This window comes from Salmo salar, chromosome ssa26 (genome assembly GCF_905237065.1).
Source record: "Salmo salar chromosome ssa26, Ssal_v3.1, whole genome shotgun sequence".
In the NCBI taxonomy this organism is placed as follows: domain Eukaryota; kingdom Metazoa; phylum Chordata; class Actinopteri; order Salmoniformes; family Salmonidae; genus Salmo; species Salmo salar.
This window is the reverse complement of record NC_059467.1, coordinates 18,627,264-18,644,896: the sequence shown is the minus strand read 5'-3', so window position 1 is coordinate 18,644,896 and position 17,633 is coordinate 18,627,264. Positions and strand designations below refer to the sequence as shown.

General features: G+C 45.1%; 1 protein-coding gene across 6 annotated transcripts in view; it reads right to left on the bottom strand.

Moving 5' to 3' along the window:
• LOC106587200 (polypeptide N-acetylgalactosaminyltransferase 18) overlaps positions 1-2,893 on the bottom strand; it is a 90,644-nt gene extending 87,751 nt beyond the window's left edge. For 4 of the 6 annotated variants that reach the window (XR_001324384.2, XR_001324386.2, XR_001324385.2 and 1 more), the window contains exon 1: positions 2,275-2,893. Coding sequence is in view for 1 of the 6 variants with exons in the window: in XM_014175328.2 (XP_014030803.1) it covers positions 2,275-2,512 (238 nt within the window). In the remaining 5 variants the exon portion in view is untranslated. The remainder of the gene's footprint in view (positions 1-2,274) is intronic. The other 2 variants (XM_045708033.1, XM_014175328.2) reach the window with 1 other exon arrangement.
• Between the last annotated feature and the right edge of the window lie 14,740 nt (positions 2,894-17,633).

Below are 17,633 nucleotides of genomic sequence, written 5' to 3'. Positions count from 1 at the left end.
TCAAGTGAATTCGCAGTTACCTGTGTAGAGGAGCACTCTGAGCGGCTCAAAATGTGAGCGCTGGTATGCTCATAAAAAGCCAGGTAAACACATTGCAGGAGGAAAGACACTTCACACTTACAATACAAACACCATCATTCTGAGTGATTGATACCTGAATGATGCCCAGTGTTATACAGTGCAAGACACATTTCTATGTTTCTGTACAAGAACACTCCGTCATATCTGGTTGTCACATACTAAATGGTTTAGAACGATAGTCATTTGTTCATGGTAAACAAGTGTCATGGCAGCGCATTTATTAATAGAGGACTATGTAAGTTGTCCGTTTTGTACAGCAGCACCCTCTCACACATGCATTAACAGTATGAAGGCTTTTGGGAGCATGAGGAAAGCCACAGAGTGCAGTAATAGCACTTATGGTGGGCGTGTGTGGACTTGTCAGCTACGCAAACTAGAAATGTTTTCATTCTTGGCACTTACATTGGCAAGATAAACAGAACTCTAGATGTGTTCTGAGTAGTAGTCTTCCTAGTTTACTATTCTACAAAATGAATCCAAATATTTTATGCCTGCCCAAGCCGTGTCTTCAAACCTCTCTCAAACCTGAGGCCCACCTCTAATAGGCTAAGTGATGATGCATGTTGATTTGGAATGTAAGTACAGCTGAGTTCCAGTGCATGTTTTATCAGTCCACCCTCCATCCATACACTATAGTGCTATAGACAGAGGGCATTCTGTCCTTCCAGCCGTGTTCTGTGCCACATTGAATTGATCTTTACAATCTGACCGAATGCAACATTTCTCCTTTTGAGTAACACAAATAGTCCAAACATTTCCTGAGGAGATGAGACAGTTAGGCAGACACTCTTACACAGAAAACGTACAGAGTGCTGTTCAACAGGCTGCTCTCTGTCAGTGCCAAACAGTGAAATGTAGTCTTGGCACCACAAAGAATGTTTACTCAACTGACCAGCCAGGCTTGACTATGTACAGTGCCTCACAGCTCAGTGAAGTCCACCTCTGCCCGTGACCTAGGGATGGGTGTCTCCCTGTAACTCATACTCTACCTGTCCTCTCATCAAATCAGAGCCTGTGTAACATTATTCTCATGTTGACAATAGTAAAGCTCAAATCATGACACAGAAAGGGAGGAAGAGAATTGCAGTACGAGTATGGAGTAACTGTATGCTGTAGCGAGGGGCAAAGCCTGAAGGAATTTGAGAAGGGAATTCCAGACATTCCCAAGAACAATCCAAAGTCAAAAGGATATTCAACAAAAAAGAAAAATAATAATATCAGATTCCCATTAGATTACCTGATTTAATGGCACCATTCTGTAGCATTTGAGCAAGTGAGATAATAAAGTACAGTATAAAAAAATTATGTCTGTGGAAATTCACTTGTTGCAAGTTCAACAGTATCTCCAACGCTATGTCTGGGGAAGACAGACCAACCTCTGTTTGGGTACAGTATATACTGTGTGTGCTGTATTACATTGACATAACATCCTTCAAAGGGTAGTAGTCCCAGTACATTTGACATTGAGTTTATAGCTCAAAATAGATGACATTGTAGCGATACGTACAGTACGCTGGGCTAGTTTTCACATTCACAGTCTACACTACAAAGTGTAGACATTGAGAGAATTAGACTGTTTTCTACTATTGGCCTAACGGACAAAAACTTCAAGAGTTTCACAATAGGCAGTCATAATAAACCTGATGAGCAGATGCAAAAAAAAAAATAGACAATTATGCCAAAATGTATAAGGAGACAGACTTGGGTTTGAAAAAGGTTTTAAGCTTCAGCATGTGAGAGACAGCAAACTGAACAATAAGGTTGAGTATAACTGCAGCTATACATTTATTATATGTATATTTCACATTGTGGGAGAAGCAATTATGGTCACCAACACTGTTCGAATTATAATGCATAGACTACTAGGAATTTTACCCCCAGAGTATGAATGGCCTTTGCAATGATCTCATTATCCTTTTCCCTTTCTGTCACATGGTACAGACAGGCAGACCATTCGAAGTAAGGACATGACAAATGGTGGTCGCATTATTCATAAAGGAAAATGTTATGGTCATCTTATTTTATAAATCAACAATGTCATTATTTGCTGCGTTTGGAGATATAGGCTCATTCACATAGGTCGATATCATTAATAAATCACAAACCATGCATTCAATGCAATTAAACATACGCAACTCAGAATCTACCAAATGGTAAGCAAAGGATACTTGCTCAGTGTAGTGGTTACTTTACCTTGTATGTGCTGGTTGACCACATTCTCAAGTCGATCAAGTCTTTCTATGATCCGTAGGGTGTCCCCCTTCTTATCGCCTTCTAACTTTTTCTCTGGGACAGGCATAGGGACTTTGATGTATACATTCGCGATATAATTAGTGACCCATCCAACATAGAGGAGACACACGATGTTGGTCATGCCACTCAAGATCACGCATGTAGACACCAAAGTTTTGGTTCTCCTGGTGCAAGCCATCCCGACATCCCTCCATACAGCCAACGAAATTCAGTACACCAGAGGACAAGTGCGACTATCGCCCAACAAAATCCTAGAATGTGCTAAGCGCGTCACTTGAGAGCAACCTGGATAAATTACTACAACTCCACAACGTTGCAATACGTTCTGCAAACGCGGGCAACAGAGCCAATAACCGCACTGTGTCTTCACACGCAGAAGGCTATGATTTAATCCAAATAGGTAGGTCAAAGATTTAAAAAATATCTCAGTTGTTGGAAAGTAAAGTTGATTGTCTTGGTGACGAACGTTCCCTATTTCGCTTCATTTGCAATGATTTCACCGACCGACCGAAGGCGTGTGGAACATACGTTCAACCGCTGTCCAATGAGATACGATAGTGAAATTGTGTAATAGGCTACTGTGCATTCATTTCCACAATTATCCACTTAGATTAGAATGTGGGAGGGTTTTATTGTGAACGTTTTCAATTGTACTAATAATTAATATATACTAATTGCTCGTTTACAATGTCGCAGCAATTATTAACTGTAATTGTTTCAATAATTTCCTATTTTGACATAAAGGTAGGCTACTGTACAGTCCAATAAGTCATACAATGATTCAAGTTTGACTTTACTGTTTTCCAATCAAGGAATAGATTAAACCTAGGCAACAATTTATATAGCGTTATGACGTTTACATTCTTGTCAAATACTTATTTATTGTCACATGCATTCTTGTCATCTACAACCTGTCACATACTAAGAGTAGGCCTAGTAAACATATACTAGAGATGACAGCATATTAAATATTGCCACTTTTACTGACAATCAGACTGACTGGCTTGGAGAAAGCACTCCCCATTTTGAAAAGTGGAATCAGTTGGTATGTTATGATCTTGTGATAAAAGTATCCCCATATTGCTTATGGTAATTGTTGACACCTAATGGTTTCTGTATCCAAATAAATGATTGACCTATTTTATATAGTGTCTCTCCCTGCAAATTGAACATTCAACTTTGTTTCCAATGGATGAAGCACTGAGCGTGAGAGATCACTTGCGATACTTAATTAAGCCACAAGAGAGAGACACTGGGACCTAAATGACAGGGTGTATTATAAGTGTTTGTACACACTACTTCATGAGTTCGACAGGAGAGGTTCATGTTAGAAAATGAACACGTTTATCTCATAACTGTGTCCTGCTTGTTGCTCATAGATTAAGTCTATTCTCTCTCCAAAGGGGGGAACACTGGACAACCCAATTACTACATTTCAATTGATCATCACAGTTACGCTATGTGAGGAAACAGTGGAGTAGACAAACAGACAGCCAAACAAAACAATAAGGTGCTGAAACACATTCCCATTTTCATCCTCATCGTCATCATTATTATTATAATCAAAGCCGCTTAGAATACACATTTTCCTTGCATGCACAGCAACATACTTAATTGCACAATGGCACAGAAATCAATATTTGCTGTGTGCATTTAGGTGTCCCTGAGTGAGAAGCCTACTTGAAACAGGCTACAACTGTTTGGGTGGGGACCATGGGGAAAGCATTTGGCCCAGTCCTTCCTTCAGTGGTCTTAGAATTGACCCCATCATGCACAGTGGCTCCTTCTGGAGGGAACCCAGTGTGCCCAGTTGCTCCTGCTGTGTGCATCAGACAGGGACTTGATCCCTCTCCCCCTGTATTCCTCTGGAACATGAACGCATGAGAGAAATGTCACCCCTCAGGCCTAAAAATGATTTCACCCCTGCAGGCCTGAAAACGGTAATAAGCACTGAAACATCTCAGCAGCCGCTCAATGGGGGGCATCATGGAAGATGGATATGCAATATTATATTGTAAGGTTGAGAAGGCTATTGATCTCTGATGCCAGCGTGAGTTCAGTGGAACATTGAGACTTTGACTTTATGCCTCGTAGGGATGCAAATGTGCTGGTGCAAGTCCTTATTTCCTCCCCTCTAACGAGTGATTCAGTGCTTGAACAATATGGTGTCTGTAACGATCGTCGTGCAGGAAGGAAGAAGTGGACCAAGGCGCAGCTGGGAGCGAACTCATGTTATTTATTACAGACTGAAATAACACGGTCAAAACAGAGAATAAACGTATCGCTACTGCTCCAACAAAAAGAGACAACAACCCACAAACATCGTGGGGGGAAAAGGAACTTAAATATGATTCCCCAATCAGAGGCAACTAGTGACAGCTGTCTCTGATTGGGAATCGACAGAACCCAACATAGAAATACGCCCCAAAGCAAGGCTATACCAAAAACATAGAAAATAAACTATAGAAATGCCACACCCTGACCAAAATAGAAGAGTTCACCTGGTCAGGGCGTGACAGTACCCCCCCTCCAACGGTGCGTACTCCCGGCGCACCAACCTAAAGTCTATTAGGGGGGGGGACCCGGGTGGGCGCCTCACCCTCGGTGGAGGCTCTGGCCCCGGGCGTGTTTCTCCCCCTGCCTCCACCCTAGCCCTACCCCTCTGGCCCGGACTGGACCACGGTGGAGCGGCATGCTCAGGCTCCGGAGCGGAGCCGGCGACCGGAACAGGACTGGTCACCGGTGGACCGGACACAGGCCGTGCCGGACTGTGGACACGCGCCGTGGGCCTGGTGCGGGGAACAGGGACGGGCCGGACAGGACCGGGGACACGCACCACCAACCTGGTGCGGGGAGCAGGGACGGGCCGGACTGGACTGGGGACACGCACCACCGGCTTGGTGCGGGGAGCCGGGATGGGCCGGACAGGACGGGGAACACGCACCACTAACCTGGTGCGGGGAGCAGGGACGGGCCGGACAGGACTGGGGACACGCACCACTAACCTGGTGCGGGGAGCAGGGATGGGCCGGACAGGACTGGGGACACGCACCACTAACCTGGTGCGGGGAGCAGAGACGGGCCGGACAGGACTGGGGACACGCACCACTAACCTGGTGCGGGGAGCAGGGACGGGCCGGACTGGACTGGGGCCACACACCACTGGCTTGGTGCGGGGAGCAGGGACGGGCCGGACTGGACTGGGGACGCGCACCACTAACCTGGTGCGGGGAGCAGGGATGGGCCGGACAGGACTGGGGACACGCACCACTAACCTGGTGCGGGGAGCAGGGACGGGCCGGACAGGACTGGGGACACGCACCACTAACCTGGTGCGGGGAGCAGGGACGGGCCGGACTGGACTGGGGCCACACACCACTGGCTTGGTGCGGGGAGCAGGGACGGGCCGGACTGGACTGGGGACGCGCACCACTAACCTGGTGCGGGGAGCAGGGATGGGCCGGACAGGACTGTGGACACGCACCACTAACCTGGTGCGGGGAGCAGGGACGGGCCGGACTGGACTATGACCGCACACCGGCGACACAGTGCGCATAAGCGGCGCCGGATATCCTGGACCGAGGAGGCGCACTGGAGGTCTGGAGTGCACAGCTGACATCACCCGTTCTGGCTCAACACCCACCTTAGCCTGGCAAGTGTGGAGCGCTGGCACAGAACGCACTGGGCTGTGCAGCCGTACCGGAGACACAGTGCGCGTCCTCAGCGCAGGATACATCGGACCGAGAAGGGGCACCTTAGGCCAGGAGCGCTGAGCCGGCACAACACGTCCTCGCTGAACACTCCCCCTAGCCCGGCAAATGTGGGGCGCTGGCACAGAGAGCACTGGGCTGTGCAGGCGCACTGGCGATACCGTGTGCACCTCTGCCACCCAAGGCTCTTCCTCTGCCCTTCCGGACCACCCCATTAGCCCCCCCAAAAATTTTTCTTGGGGGTGTCTTCCGGGCCTCCTCGACCGCCGCCTGCGACTCCTTCCACCGGCTGGCATCACCTCCTCGACCTGGGAATCCTTCCGCCAGGGTTCTTTCCCCGACATGATCTCCTCCCAGGTCCAGAACTCCTTTCCCACGCGAGCCCATCTCTCGCGCTCCTTTTCCTCCCGCTGCTTGGTCCTGGTTTGGTGGGTTGTTCTGTAACGATCGTCGCGCAGGAAGGAAGAAGTGGACCAAGGCGCAGCTGGGAGCGAACTCATGTTATTTATTACAGACTGAAATAACATGGTCAAAACAGAGAATAAACGTATCGCTACTGCTCCAACAAAAAGAGACAACAACCCACAAACATCGTGGGGGGAAAAGGAACTTAAATATGATTCCCCAATCAGAGGCAACTAGTGACAGCTGTCTCTGATTGGGAATCGACAGAACCCAACATAGAAATACGCCCCAAAGCACGGCTATACCAAAAACATAGAAAATAAACTATAGAAATGCCACACCCTGACCAAAATAGAAGAGTTCACCTGGTCAGGGCGTGACAGTGTCATTATTTTGTAAAGTAATGGATTTACAGTAAAGCAAAGATAACATATTCAGCACCACAACGATTCATTGACACATGGTTTTGCATTGTCTTTTTCAATCGACACTGCATTCTGAAAGTATTCAGACCCCTTGACTTTTTCCACATTTTGTTACGTTACAGCTTTATTCTAAAATGGATTCAATAAAAATAAATCTACACACAGTACCCCATAATGTTAAAGCGAAACAGGTTTTTAGAAATGTTTGCTAATTTATTACAAATAAAAAACAGAAATACCTTATTTACATAAGTATTCAGACCCTTTGCTATGAGACTTGAAATTGAGCTCAGGCGCTTCCTGATTCCATTGATCATCCTTGAGATGTTTCTACAACTTGATTAGAGTCCACCTGTGGTAAATTCAATTGGTTGGACATGATTTGGAAAGACACACATCTGTCTATATAAGGTCCCAGAGTGGAAAGTGCATGTCAGAGCAAAAACCAAGCCATGAGGTCGAAGGAATTGTGCTAGAGCTCCGAGACTGTATTGTGTCGAGGCACAGATCTGGGGAATGGTACCAAAACAATTATGGAGAATTGAATGTTCCCAATAACACAGTGGCCTCCATCCTTCTTAAATGGAAGAAGTTTGGAACCACCAAGATTCTTCCTAGAGCTGGCCGCCCAGCCAAACTGAGCAATAGGGGGAGAAGGGACTTGGTCAGGGAGGTGACCAAGAACCTGATGGTCACTCTGAAAGAGATCCAGAGTTCCTCTGTGGAGATGGGAGAACCTTCCAGAAGGACCACCATCTCGGCAGCACTCCACCAATCAGGCCTTTATGGTAGAGTGGCCAGACGGAAGCCACTCCTCAGTAAAAAGCACATGACAGCCCACTTGGAGTTTGCCAAAAGGGACCTAAAGACTCTCAGACCATGAGAAACAAGATTCTCTGGTCTGATGAAACCAAGATTTAACTCTTTGGCCTGAATGCCAAGCGTCACGTCTGGAGGAAACCTGGCATCATCCCTACGTTGAAGCATGGTGGTGGCAGCATCATGCTGTGGGGATGTTTTTCAGCGGCAGGGACTGGGAGACTAGTCAGGATTGAGGGAAAGATGTACGGAGCAAAGTACAGAGAGATCCTTGACAAAAAACCTGCTCCAGAGCGCTCAGGACCTCAGACTGGGGGCGAAGGTTCACCTTCCAACAGGACAACGACCCTAAGCACACAGCCAAGACAACACAGGAGTAGCTTCGGGACAAGTCTCTGAATGTCCTTGAGTAGCCCAGCCAGAACCTGGACTTGAACCGGATCGAACATCTCTGGAGAGACCTGAAAATAGCTGTGCATAGACGCTTGAGAGGATCTGCAGAGATCAACAGGAGAAACTCCCCAAAAAACAGATGTGCCAAGCTTGTGGCGTCATACCCAAGAAGACTCGAGGCTGTAACCGCTGCCAAATGGGCTTCAACAAAGTAGTAAGTAAAGGGTCTGAATACTTATGTACCATTTTAGAATAAGTAATGTAACAAAATGTGGGAAAGAGTCAAGGGGTCTGAATACTTTCCGAATGCACTGTATATCCAACCTTTATGTATATGACATTGGTCAGAGGTGAAAGGCTAATAAAGGTAAAGGTTGGGGGCGCTGCACCTCTTCCATCACGTCCCTTCATTCCTCATCCTCCACCCCAACAATGTATCCTCCTTCCTGAATGACATGCCCCACTGTACACTAATTGCCTTTCTGGGCCTCCCTTTTGTTGTGACGTCGTTAATGGAATTCAAATCGTCTAGTCGTATGAAACTTTAATTTGGAAAATTGGTATTTGCGTCTGCCCAGAGTGCAGGCCCTTTGTGAATCGCTTCAGTGGCAGTTTTGTAAGTGCCAAGCACACTGCAGCTGTGGGAGAGAATGGAGACTCAATTAAGGGGCACAGCAGAAAGCTATGCTTATTCCGCAGAACCTAGTCAGAGTGGAGAGGGTTTTGTAAAAATCTCAGTCCAAATCATCATGCTGTAATTCTCATATCTGCTGGAATATAATGTTCTTGGTGCAGTGGGGCCAATGGATTTTCTGTTGTGTACCTGTTGGAACAAAATGTCCCCAAAACCCATTCTGATTCACTCTTCATGCTGGCTGCTTTTAGAGATGACAGATCTCTGTGTAATGCCTCAACTGTTCCTCTGATACCAGCAGCTTCCAACAGCCCTTTTCCTGTCGCCAATCAAGAGGAAGTAATTTATACCTTTTTACAGGTCAGTCCACTCTATACATTATATTCATAAATCCCGCTGGCCCCATGGTCCTCTTGTGAGGTTTGTTGCAGTGTGACCAGAACATGACTTTTGTGTAGCTCCCTATTGCGAAAGCACCGGGTTTCTCAGCCTCCTCTCACACAGGATTCCTAATGGGCATAAATGGCAGTATCAAAGTCTGGTATCAGCATCCGACCTAAAACTAAATTTCTCAATATGATCTGAAGGAGAGCTAGAGGGTCATTGGCACTCAGTGTCTTAGTCATCACAAGCACCAGTCAAAGATGGCAGCAGGGCCAGACTCACAATAGATGTGATGAAAGAGAGGCAGGGAATGTTGCCCCAGCAGGCCAGTTGTGTTTTCAACACCGGATTAAAGGCGGATAATTATGACGTTCTTTGCCCCTGACAGTCGTCTGCACTGCTTAAGGAGTTTGACCAACATATTTATGCCACAGCAGGGAGGTGGCAGTTGCCCTCTCAACCTTCGCTGTGGGACACTCACATTCCCTGCCTCTTCAGAACAGAATGAATTACTGGCCGCCTGTGTGACTGGTCTTGATTACAAACTTGATTAGAGAGAGGATGCCACAAGTAGAGAGCACCAAGCAGCCTCAGCATCTCTGGGAATTAAAAGGCTTTAACAATTTCATTGATGGGAAATTTGTAAGGATCAGTAGGGGAAGACATTATGCAAACACAATTAGAAGATGTAATACCATCTGCTTACCATTTGATATCAAATGTATTCCTTTATAATCCCATTAGAATCACATCACATTTGAACATAGATGGCACTGTTATTTAAATATATTTGATAATCAAGATTTCTTTTATTTTTTTTATTTCACCTTTATTTAACCAGGTAGGCTAGTTGAGAACAAGTTCTCATTTACAACTGCGACCTGGCCAAGATAAAGCAAAGCAGTTCGACACATACAACAACATAGAGTTACACATGGAATAAACAAACATACAGTCAATAATACAGTAGAAAATTCTATATACAGTGTGTGCAAATGCGGTAGGATAAGGGAGGTAAGGCAATAATTAGGCCATGGTGGCGAAGTAATTACAATATAGCAATTAAACACTGGAGTGGTAGATGTGCAGAAGATGAATGTGCAAGTAGAGATACTGGGGTGGAAAGGAGCAAGATAAATAAATAAATACAGTATGGGGATGAGGTAGTTGGATGGGCTATTTACAGATGGGCTATGTACAGGTGCAGTGATCTGTGAGCTGCTCTGACAGCTGGTGTGTAAAGCTAGTGTGGGAGATATGAGTCTCCAGCTTCAGTGATTTTTGCAGTTCATTCCAGTCATTGGCAGCAGAGAACTGGAAGGAAAGGCGGCCAAAGGAAGAATTGGCTTTGGGGTTGACCAGTGAGATACACCTGCTGGAGCGCCTGCTACAGGTGGGTGCTGCTATGGTGACCAGTGAGCTGAGATAAGGCAGGGCTTTACCTAGCAGAGACTTGTAGATGACCTGGAGCCAGTGGGTTTGGCGGCGAGTATGAAGCGAGGGCCAGCCAACGAGAGCATACAGGTCGCAGTGGTGGGTAGTATATGGGGCTTTGGTGACAAAACGGATGGCACTGTGACAGACTGCATCCAATTTGTTGAGTAGAGTGTTGGAGGCTATTTTGTAAATGACATCGCCAAAGTTGAGGATCGGTAGGATGGTCAGTTTTACGAGGGTATGTTTGGCAGCATGAGTGAAGGATGCTTTGTTGCAAAATAGGAAGCCAATTCTAGATTTAATTTTGGATTGGAGATGCTTAAAGTGAGTCTGGAAGGAGAGTTTACAGTCTAACCAGACACCTAGGTATTTGTGGTTGCCCACATATTCTAAGTCAGAACCGTCCAGAGTAGTGATGCTGGACGGGCGGGCAGGTGCGGGCAGCGATCGGTTGAATAGCATGCATTTAGTTTTACTTGCATTTAAGAGCAGTTGGAGGCCACGGAAGGAGAGTTGTATGGCAAGATGGGATCCATTTGTTTTTCGTTCCCTCTTCCCAGTGTAAGCCCTGAGGTGACATGACAAACAACCACTGGTCTCCTCTGCTGCTCCATCTCATCAGCTTCACACTCATGCGAGAATGAGTCAGGCCCTTATACAGTATGATCAGTGTGCTCCATTCCTCCCAGCTAACAGGCATACAGCCTGCATCTGTGATTTATTACAGTGTGGAGGCAGCGGTTTGTAGAGCTACCTGGGTGTGATGTAAAATGGCAGTGCTTATTTTCACCTGGCTCTGATTATTTACACTTACATCAGAATGAATGTCAACCCCACCACTCAAGCCCAGCCTCCATTCCTTTCATTTAACCTTGCCATATCTATCTACACTACAGTATGTGTCTTGGAAATCTTGGAGTCTTCAGACTATCCTAAAAAAACATAGACTTGGATTTTTCCAGGTCAGTTGAAGTGCTTTTTAACTAAGTTCTAACCCTGCACAGTTCATAACAAGGTACAGAACTGGCCTTAAGCTCTCCTGCTTCAAGTTATGGCATTAGCGTTTTAATCAAAGCGTATAGAAAGCAGATGGCAACTCTCCTTCGGTTTAGACCAGCATATTATTAATATGATATTCTCTGTCTTTAATCACTCTGATGACAGACATGGCTGAGGTTTTGAGGCCATCAAATCGTGAGAGTGCTATAGTCTAAATTATGCTTATTCCAGCCCATGCTGCTGATGCAAATATACTCCATCCACTTTAACCCAATACATCTAGTCCTGACTGCATACAGTAGATGCCTGTATTTCCCAACATAGGATTATCTCACATGTTGTGGTCAAAGTATCCTCAAACGATCTCTGACTACAGGTATAATAATGGCCGAGGATTGCAACCATGGAAACCTTGCTTCCTCAGTGTTGTCAATAAGCTTGGGGCCCATGCGCCTGTCATCTCACATTTATGTCTAAATTGTATATATATTTTTTTATAAATAATTTTGACAGTAACCCTCCTTTTTAATTTCCACATGTAAATTAAAAAGGAGGTTTACTGTCAAAATTCCTGTGTTGTCCAATCTACAGTAGGTGAGTCAGACAATATAGTTTCCATGAATCGAATTAGCCTATTTCTCAACGGCGCCGGCGGCGGCCCGCCTCGGCCTCATCACCTAATTGCCTATCAAGTTCAAAAAAGTTAGGGAATCGGATCGAACTCGGATGGAGAGTGAGTGAGTTGTTCAAGGTGGATAAACAATAGTCAAGACCAATTGGTGCACAAATACGCCGCAAAAAAAGCTTTATCTGATCAAGCTCGTGCCAAATTACCACATCAGCAAAGCTACTCCCTCGTCCTCGTTTGACGAAACACCATCGCAGGTGGAAGCTAGTAGGCCTAGTTTTGCCGCAACTAGCACTAGCAGCCTCCCAGGCCCGACAGAGACCCGGACTTTGCGGGGTCCAGAGAAACTGCCCTAAGCCAGTAGAGACAGGGTCCATTAATCAACATACCTTACACTGGAGTGGGTGCTGTATATTTATAGTCTGACCTTTACATTACAGAGAGAACAATGATTCACCGTGAACGGATGTAGGAAGTTTTATGTCTATTGTCTAAGTACCAAGGATGCAATCTGAACTATAGCCTGCAAACATGGATGTGACTCAACCCATGGTGCTTCTACCTTGAAATTCATTTCCTCTTTGCGAAAACTTGCTAGAGAGGAATGTTACAAAACTATAAAGTCTTGCAAGACACAAAACTGTACTTAACTAAACTATGCTTGTCAAACTACATGATGCAGTGGTGTAAAGTACTTAAGTACAAACACTTTAAAGTACTACTTACAGTAAGTTGTTTTTTGGGGGTACAGTGCATTCGGAAAGTATTCATACCCCTTGATTTTTTCCATATTTTGTGATATTACAGCCTTATTCTAAAATGGATTTTTTTAAATATTTTTTTACCTCATCAATCTACACAAAATACCCCATAATAGCAAAGCAAAAACCGATTTAGACTTTTTTTTAGCAATTTTTTGTTGTTTTTGAAATATCACATTTACATAAGTATTCAGACTCTTTACTCAGTACTTTGTTGAAGCACCTTTGGCAGTGATTACAGTCTTGAGTCTTATTGGGTATGACGCTACAAGCTTGGCACACCGGTATTTGGGAAGTTTCTCCCATTCTTCTCTGCAGCTTCTCTCAAGCTCTGTCAGGTTGCATGTTGAGCATCGCTGCCCAGCTATTTTCAGGTCTCTCCAGAGATGTAGATTGGGTTCAAGTCCGGACTCTGACTGGGCCACTCAAGGACATTCAGAGACTTGTCCTGAAGCCACTTCTGCCTTGTCCTGGCTGTGTGCTTAGGGTCGTTATCCTGTTGGAAGGTGAACCTTCGCCCCAGTCTGAGGTCCCGAGGGCTCTGGAGCAAGTTTTCATCTCTCTGTACATTGCTCTGCTCATCTTTCCCTCGATCCTGACTAGTCTCCCAGTCCCTGCCGCTGAAAAACATCCCCACAGCATGATGCTGCCACCACTATGCTTCACCGTAGGGATGGTGCCAGGTTTCCTCCAGACGTGGCGCTTGGCATTCAGGCCAAAGAGTTCAATCTTGGTTTCATTAGACCAGAGAATCTTGTTTCTCATCGTCCTTTAGATGCCTTTTGGCAAACTCCAAGCGGGCTGTCATGTTTGTTTTACTGAGCAGTTGCTTCCGTCTGGCCGCTCTACCCTAAATACCTGATTGGTGGAGTGCTGCAGAGATGGTTGTCCTTCTGGAAGGTTCTACTATCACCACAGAGGAACTCTGGAGCTCTGTCAGAGTGGCCATCAGGTTCTTGGTCACCTCCCTGACCAAGGCCCTTCTCCCCCGATTGCTCAGTTTGGCCGGGCGGCTAGCTCTAGGAAGAGTCTTGATGGTTCCAAACTTCTTCCATTTAAGAAGTATGGAGGCCACTGTGTTCTTGGGGACCTTCAATGCTGCAGAAATGTTTTTCTACCCTTCCCCAGATCTGTGCCTCGACACAATCCTGTCTTGGAGCTCTATGGACAATTCCTTTGACCTCATGGCTTGGTTTTTGCTCTGACATGCACTTTCATCTGTGGGACATTATAGAGACAGGTTTTTACCTTTACAAATCATGTCCAATCAATTGAATTTACCACAGTTGGACTCCAATCAAGTTGCAGAAACATCTCAAGGATGATCAATGGAAATTCTCTAAAACTTGCTAAAACTTCTAAAAACCTTTTCACTTTGTCATTATCGGCTATTGTGTGTAGATTGATGAGTAAAACAATGAATTTGATACATTTGATAATAAAGCTGTAATGTAACAAAATGTGGGAAAAGTGAAGGGGTCTGAATACTTTCCAAATGCACTGTACTTGTACTTTACTTTACTATTTATATTTTTGACAACTTTTACTTTTACTCCACTACATTCCCACAGAAAAGAATGTACATTTTACTCAATACATTTATCCTGACACCCAAAAGTGCTCATTACATTTTGAATGCTTAACAGGTTAGAAATATTGTCCAATTCACACACTTATCAAAATAACCTCCCTGGTCATCCCTGCTAGCTGTGATCTGGCAGACTTACTAAACACAAATGCTTCGTTTGTAAATTATGTATGAGTTTTGGAGCGTGCCCCTGGCTATCTGTAAAAAAAAAATGGTGCCGTCTGGTTTGCTTAAGATAAGGAATTTGAAATGATTTATACTTTTACTTTGATACTTAAGTATATTTTGGCAATTACATTTACTACAGAGGTGGAGGGAGAGAGAGAGAGAGAGAAACAGCTGCATGTGAGTTCTCACATTTTTCAACATGTTTTTTACAAAAAGATAGATTTGGAGTTAGATAAACTTGGATTTTTCGGCAGGGACATATACAGGATGCTACCCTCCACAGCATAACATTCACTCCAGATCAAAACTCACAGACAAAATTACCTGGAAGGATTAATACACCATGTAACCTGGAAGTGAGACAGACCAGACTGTCAAGGGGTGCATAACTGGTGGCAGGGAAGTCAGACGCAGGAGAGCAGAACTTGGTAATAGCTGGAGCAGTTTAATTGCAAAACCAACGGCATTTAGAATAACAAACATGGGTACAAAACCCGTTGCGCACCAGTAAACATGTGCACAAGCACTTACAACAAACAATTCCACACAAAGACATGGGGGGAACAGAGGGTTAAATACACAACACTTAATGAGGGAAATGAGAACCAGGTGTGTAGGAAAACAAGACAAAACAAATGGAAAATGAAAAGTGGATCGGCGATGGCTAGAAGACCAGTGACGCCGAACGCCAAACGCAGCCCGAACAAGGAGAGGAACCGACTTCGGTGGAAATTGTGACACAGACAGAGTAGATACAACTTCAATTAGCACTGAGGTGTGAAGTGAGAGGTGTCGAAGCCTATGAGCCCAACACATGGCAGGCTACTCCACCCAAATCCAGAGGCCTTGAAGCCCCCTCCTGCTGTTCAGTCCATCCACTGGCATTTTCTACAAGAAATCTGCCTCCAGAAATAAAAGCTTGGGCGTGACACCTACTCTCGTTGCCTGCTGCACTGCTGCTTGGATTCCAGCTGGTGATCTGTTCACCTTCTGCTCTGGTTGTCTCCCCCACCACACTCCCTCCTCTCTCCCGAGCTTTCGTTCACCTCCAGCACACAGGCACTGTTGGGGCGAGTGACTCTGAACTTACAATGGCCAGCCCCAAGTTGTTATATTTTTTTTCTTCTGCATTTTGCTATTTTGCTATTTGCCTCATGACTCCTGCATGCTTTGTTGACTATGAACTTTCTTGTTTGCCCAACTGTGGGACAGACTATGTTTGTTCCCACACTCTGGATTCTGACTCTCTATTGGTTACACTGACTTTTGGCCTCCCATCCTATTCTAACCACCTCTCGCCGGCTTTGTATTCATGTTACCTGATGAAATTGCTGTATAATATGATCTTGTTGCCATCAAATGCACATTCAAATGTCATAAATCAACACTGCAGAGCTCTCCCTGTCCTCTGCCGGGCTTTGATTTTATTACTGTTGATGATATCTGGAAATGTACATGTACACCCTGGCCCATCTACTGTTGCTAGCCCCAATTCTGACTTGTGCTCTGATATCTGTTTCACAGATTTCTGCTCTCGTAAAAGCCTGGGTTTTCTGCAGGTTAACACTAGAAGCTTATTACCTAAAATGGATCAACTGAAAATGTGGGTTCACAGCTCCAATCCAGATGTGTTGGTCATTACTGAGACGTGGTAAAAAAAGAGTGTTTTGAATACTGCTGTTAACCTTTCTGGTTATAACCTTTTTTGGCAAGACAGATCTTGGGGGAGTGGAAATCTTTACCAAGGATCACTTTCAGTTCTAGGTTGTCTCCACAAAGTCTGTCCCCAAACCATTTGATTTGTTGGTTTTAAGCATTAAACTTTCAAATAGCTCTTCGTCCTCCATCAGCACCGGCCTGTACCCTACCTGCCCTAAGCTTTCTCCTGACCCCTTACACTAAGTCTGAATGTGTCCTGCTTGGTGACCTAAACTGGAACATGCTTAAACCACCTGACCAAGTCCTAAAGCAATGGGACTCGCTAAATCTTTCTCAGATTATTACCAATCCCACAAAGTGTGACTCCAAACACCCAGAAAAGGCTACTCTCCTCGATGTTATCCTCACAAATAATCCTGATAGGTATCAGTCTGGTGTTTTCTGTAATGACCTTAGTGATCACTGTTTTACAGCCTGTGTTCGTAATGGCTGCACAGGGAAATTACCTTGCCTGATTTGTCATAGACGCTTACTAAAATGTTTTAATGAGCAAGCCTTCCTTAGTGGCCTGGCCTCTGTAAATTGGTATAGAATCAGCTTGATCCCTTCTGTCGAAGACGCTTGGACCTTCTTTTTAGATATTTTCAGTGATATTGTTAAGAAAATGAGAGTTTTAAACAGGTTCAGCCCCTGGTTCGACGGTGATCTTGCAGAGTTACTCCACCTCAAGAATTGCATTTGGCGAAAGGCTTGGCACATGCATACTCAGGCTGACTGCCTCTCATTCAGGAAAATGAGAAAAAAGTGCATTCAGGCTATCCGGAAGGCCAAAGTTAGTTACTTTAAAGAGCAGTTCTCACTCTGTGGGTCTAACCACAAGAATTTCTTGAAAACGATTAAAGACCTGGAGAATAAACCCTCCTCCTCACAGCTGCCCATGTCCCTTAAAGTTGATGATGTGGTTGTTACTGATGAAGCACATGGCTGAGCTTTTTAATCACCACTTCATTAAGTGAGGATTCCTATTTGACTCAGCCGTGCCTCATTGCCCATCCAACATTTCCTCATCTCCCACCCATTCTAATGCCACTAGCCCCGATGCTCCTCCCTATTTTTCCCCTGCCCCACTACAAAGTCACTGAGTCCGAGGTGCTAAAGGAGCTCCTGAAACTTGACCCCAAAAAAACATCTGGGTCAGATGATTTAGAGCCTTTCTTCTTTAAGGTTGCTGCCGCTATAATCGCCAAGTCTATCTCTGACGTTTTTAACCTGTCTCTCCTCTCTGGGGA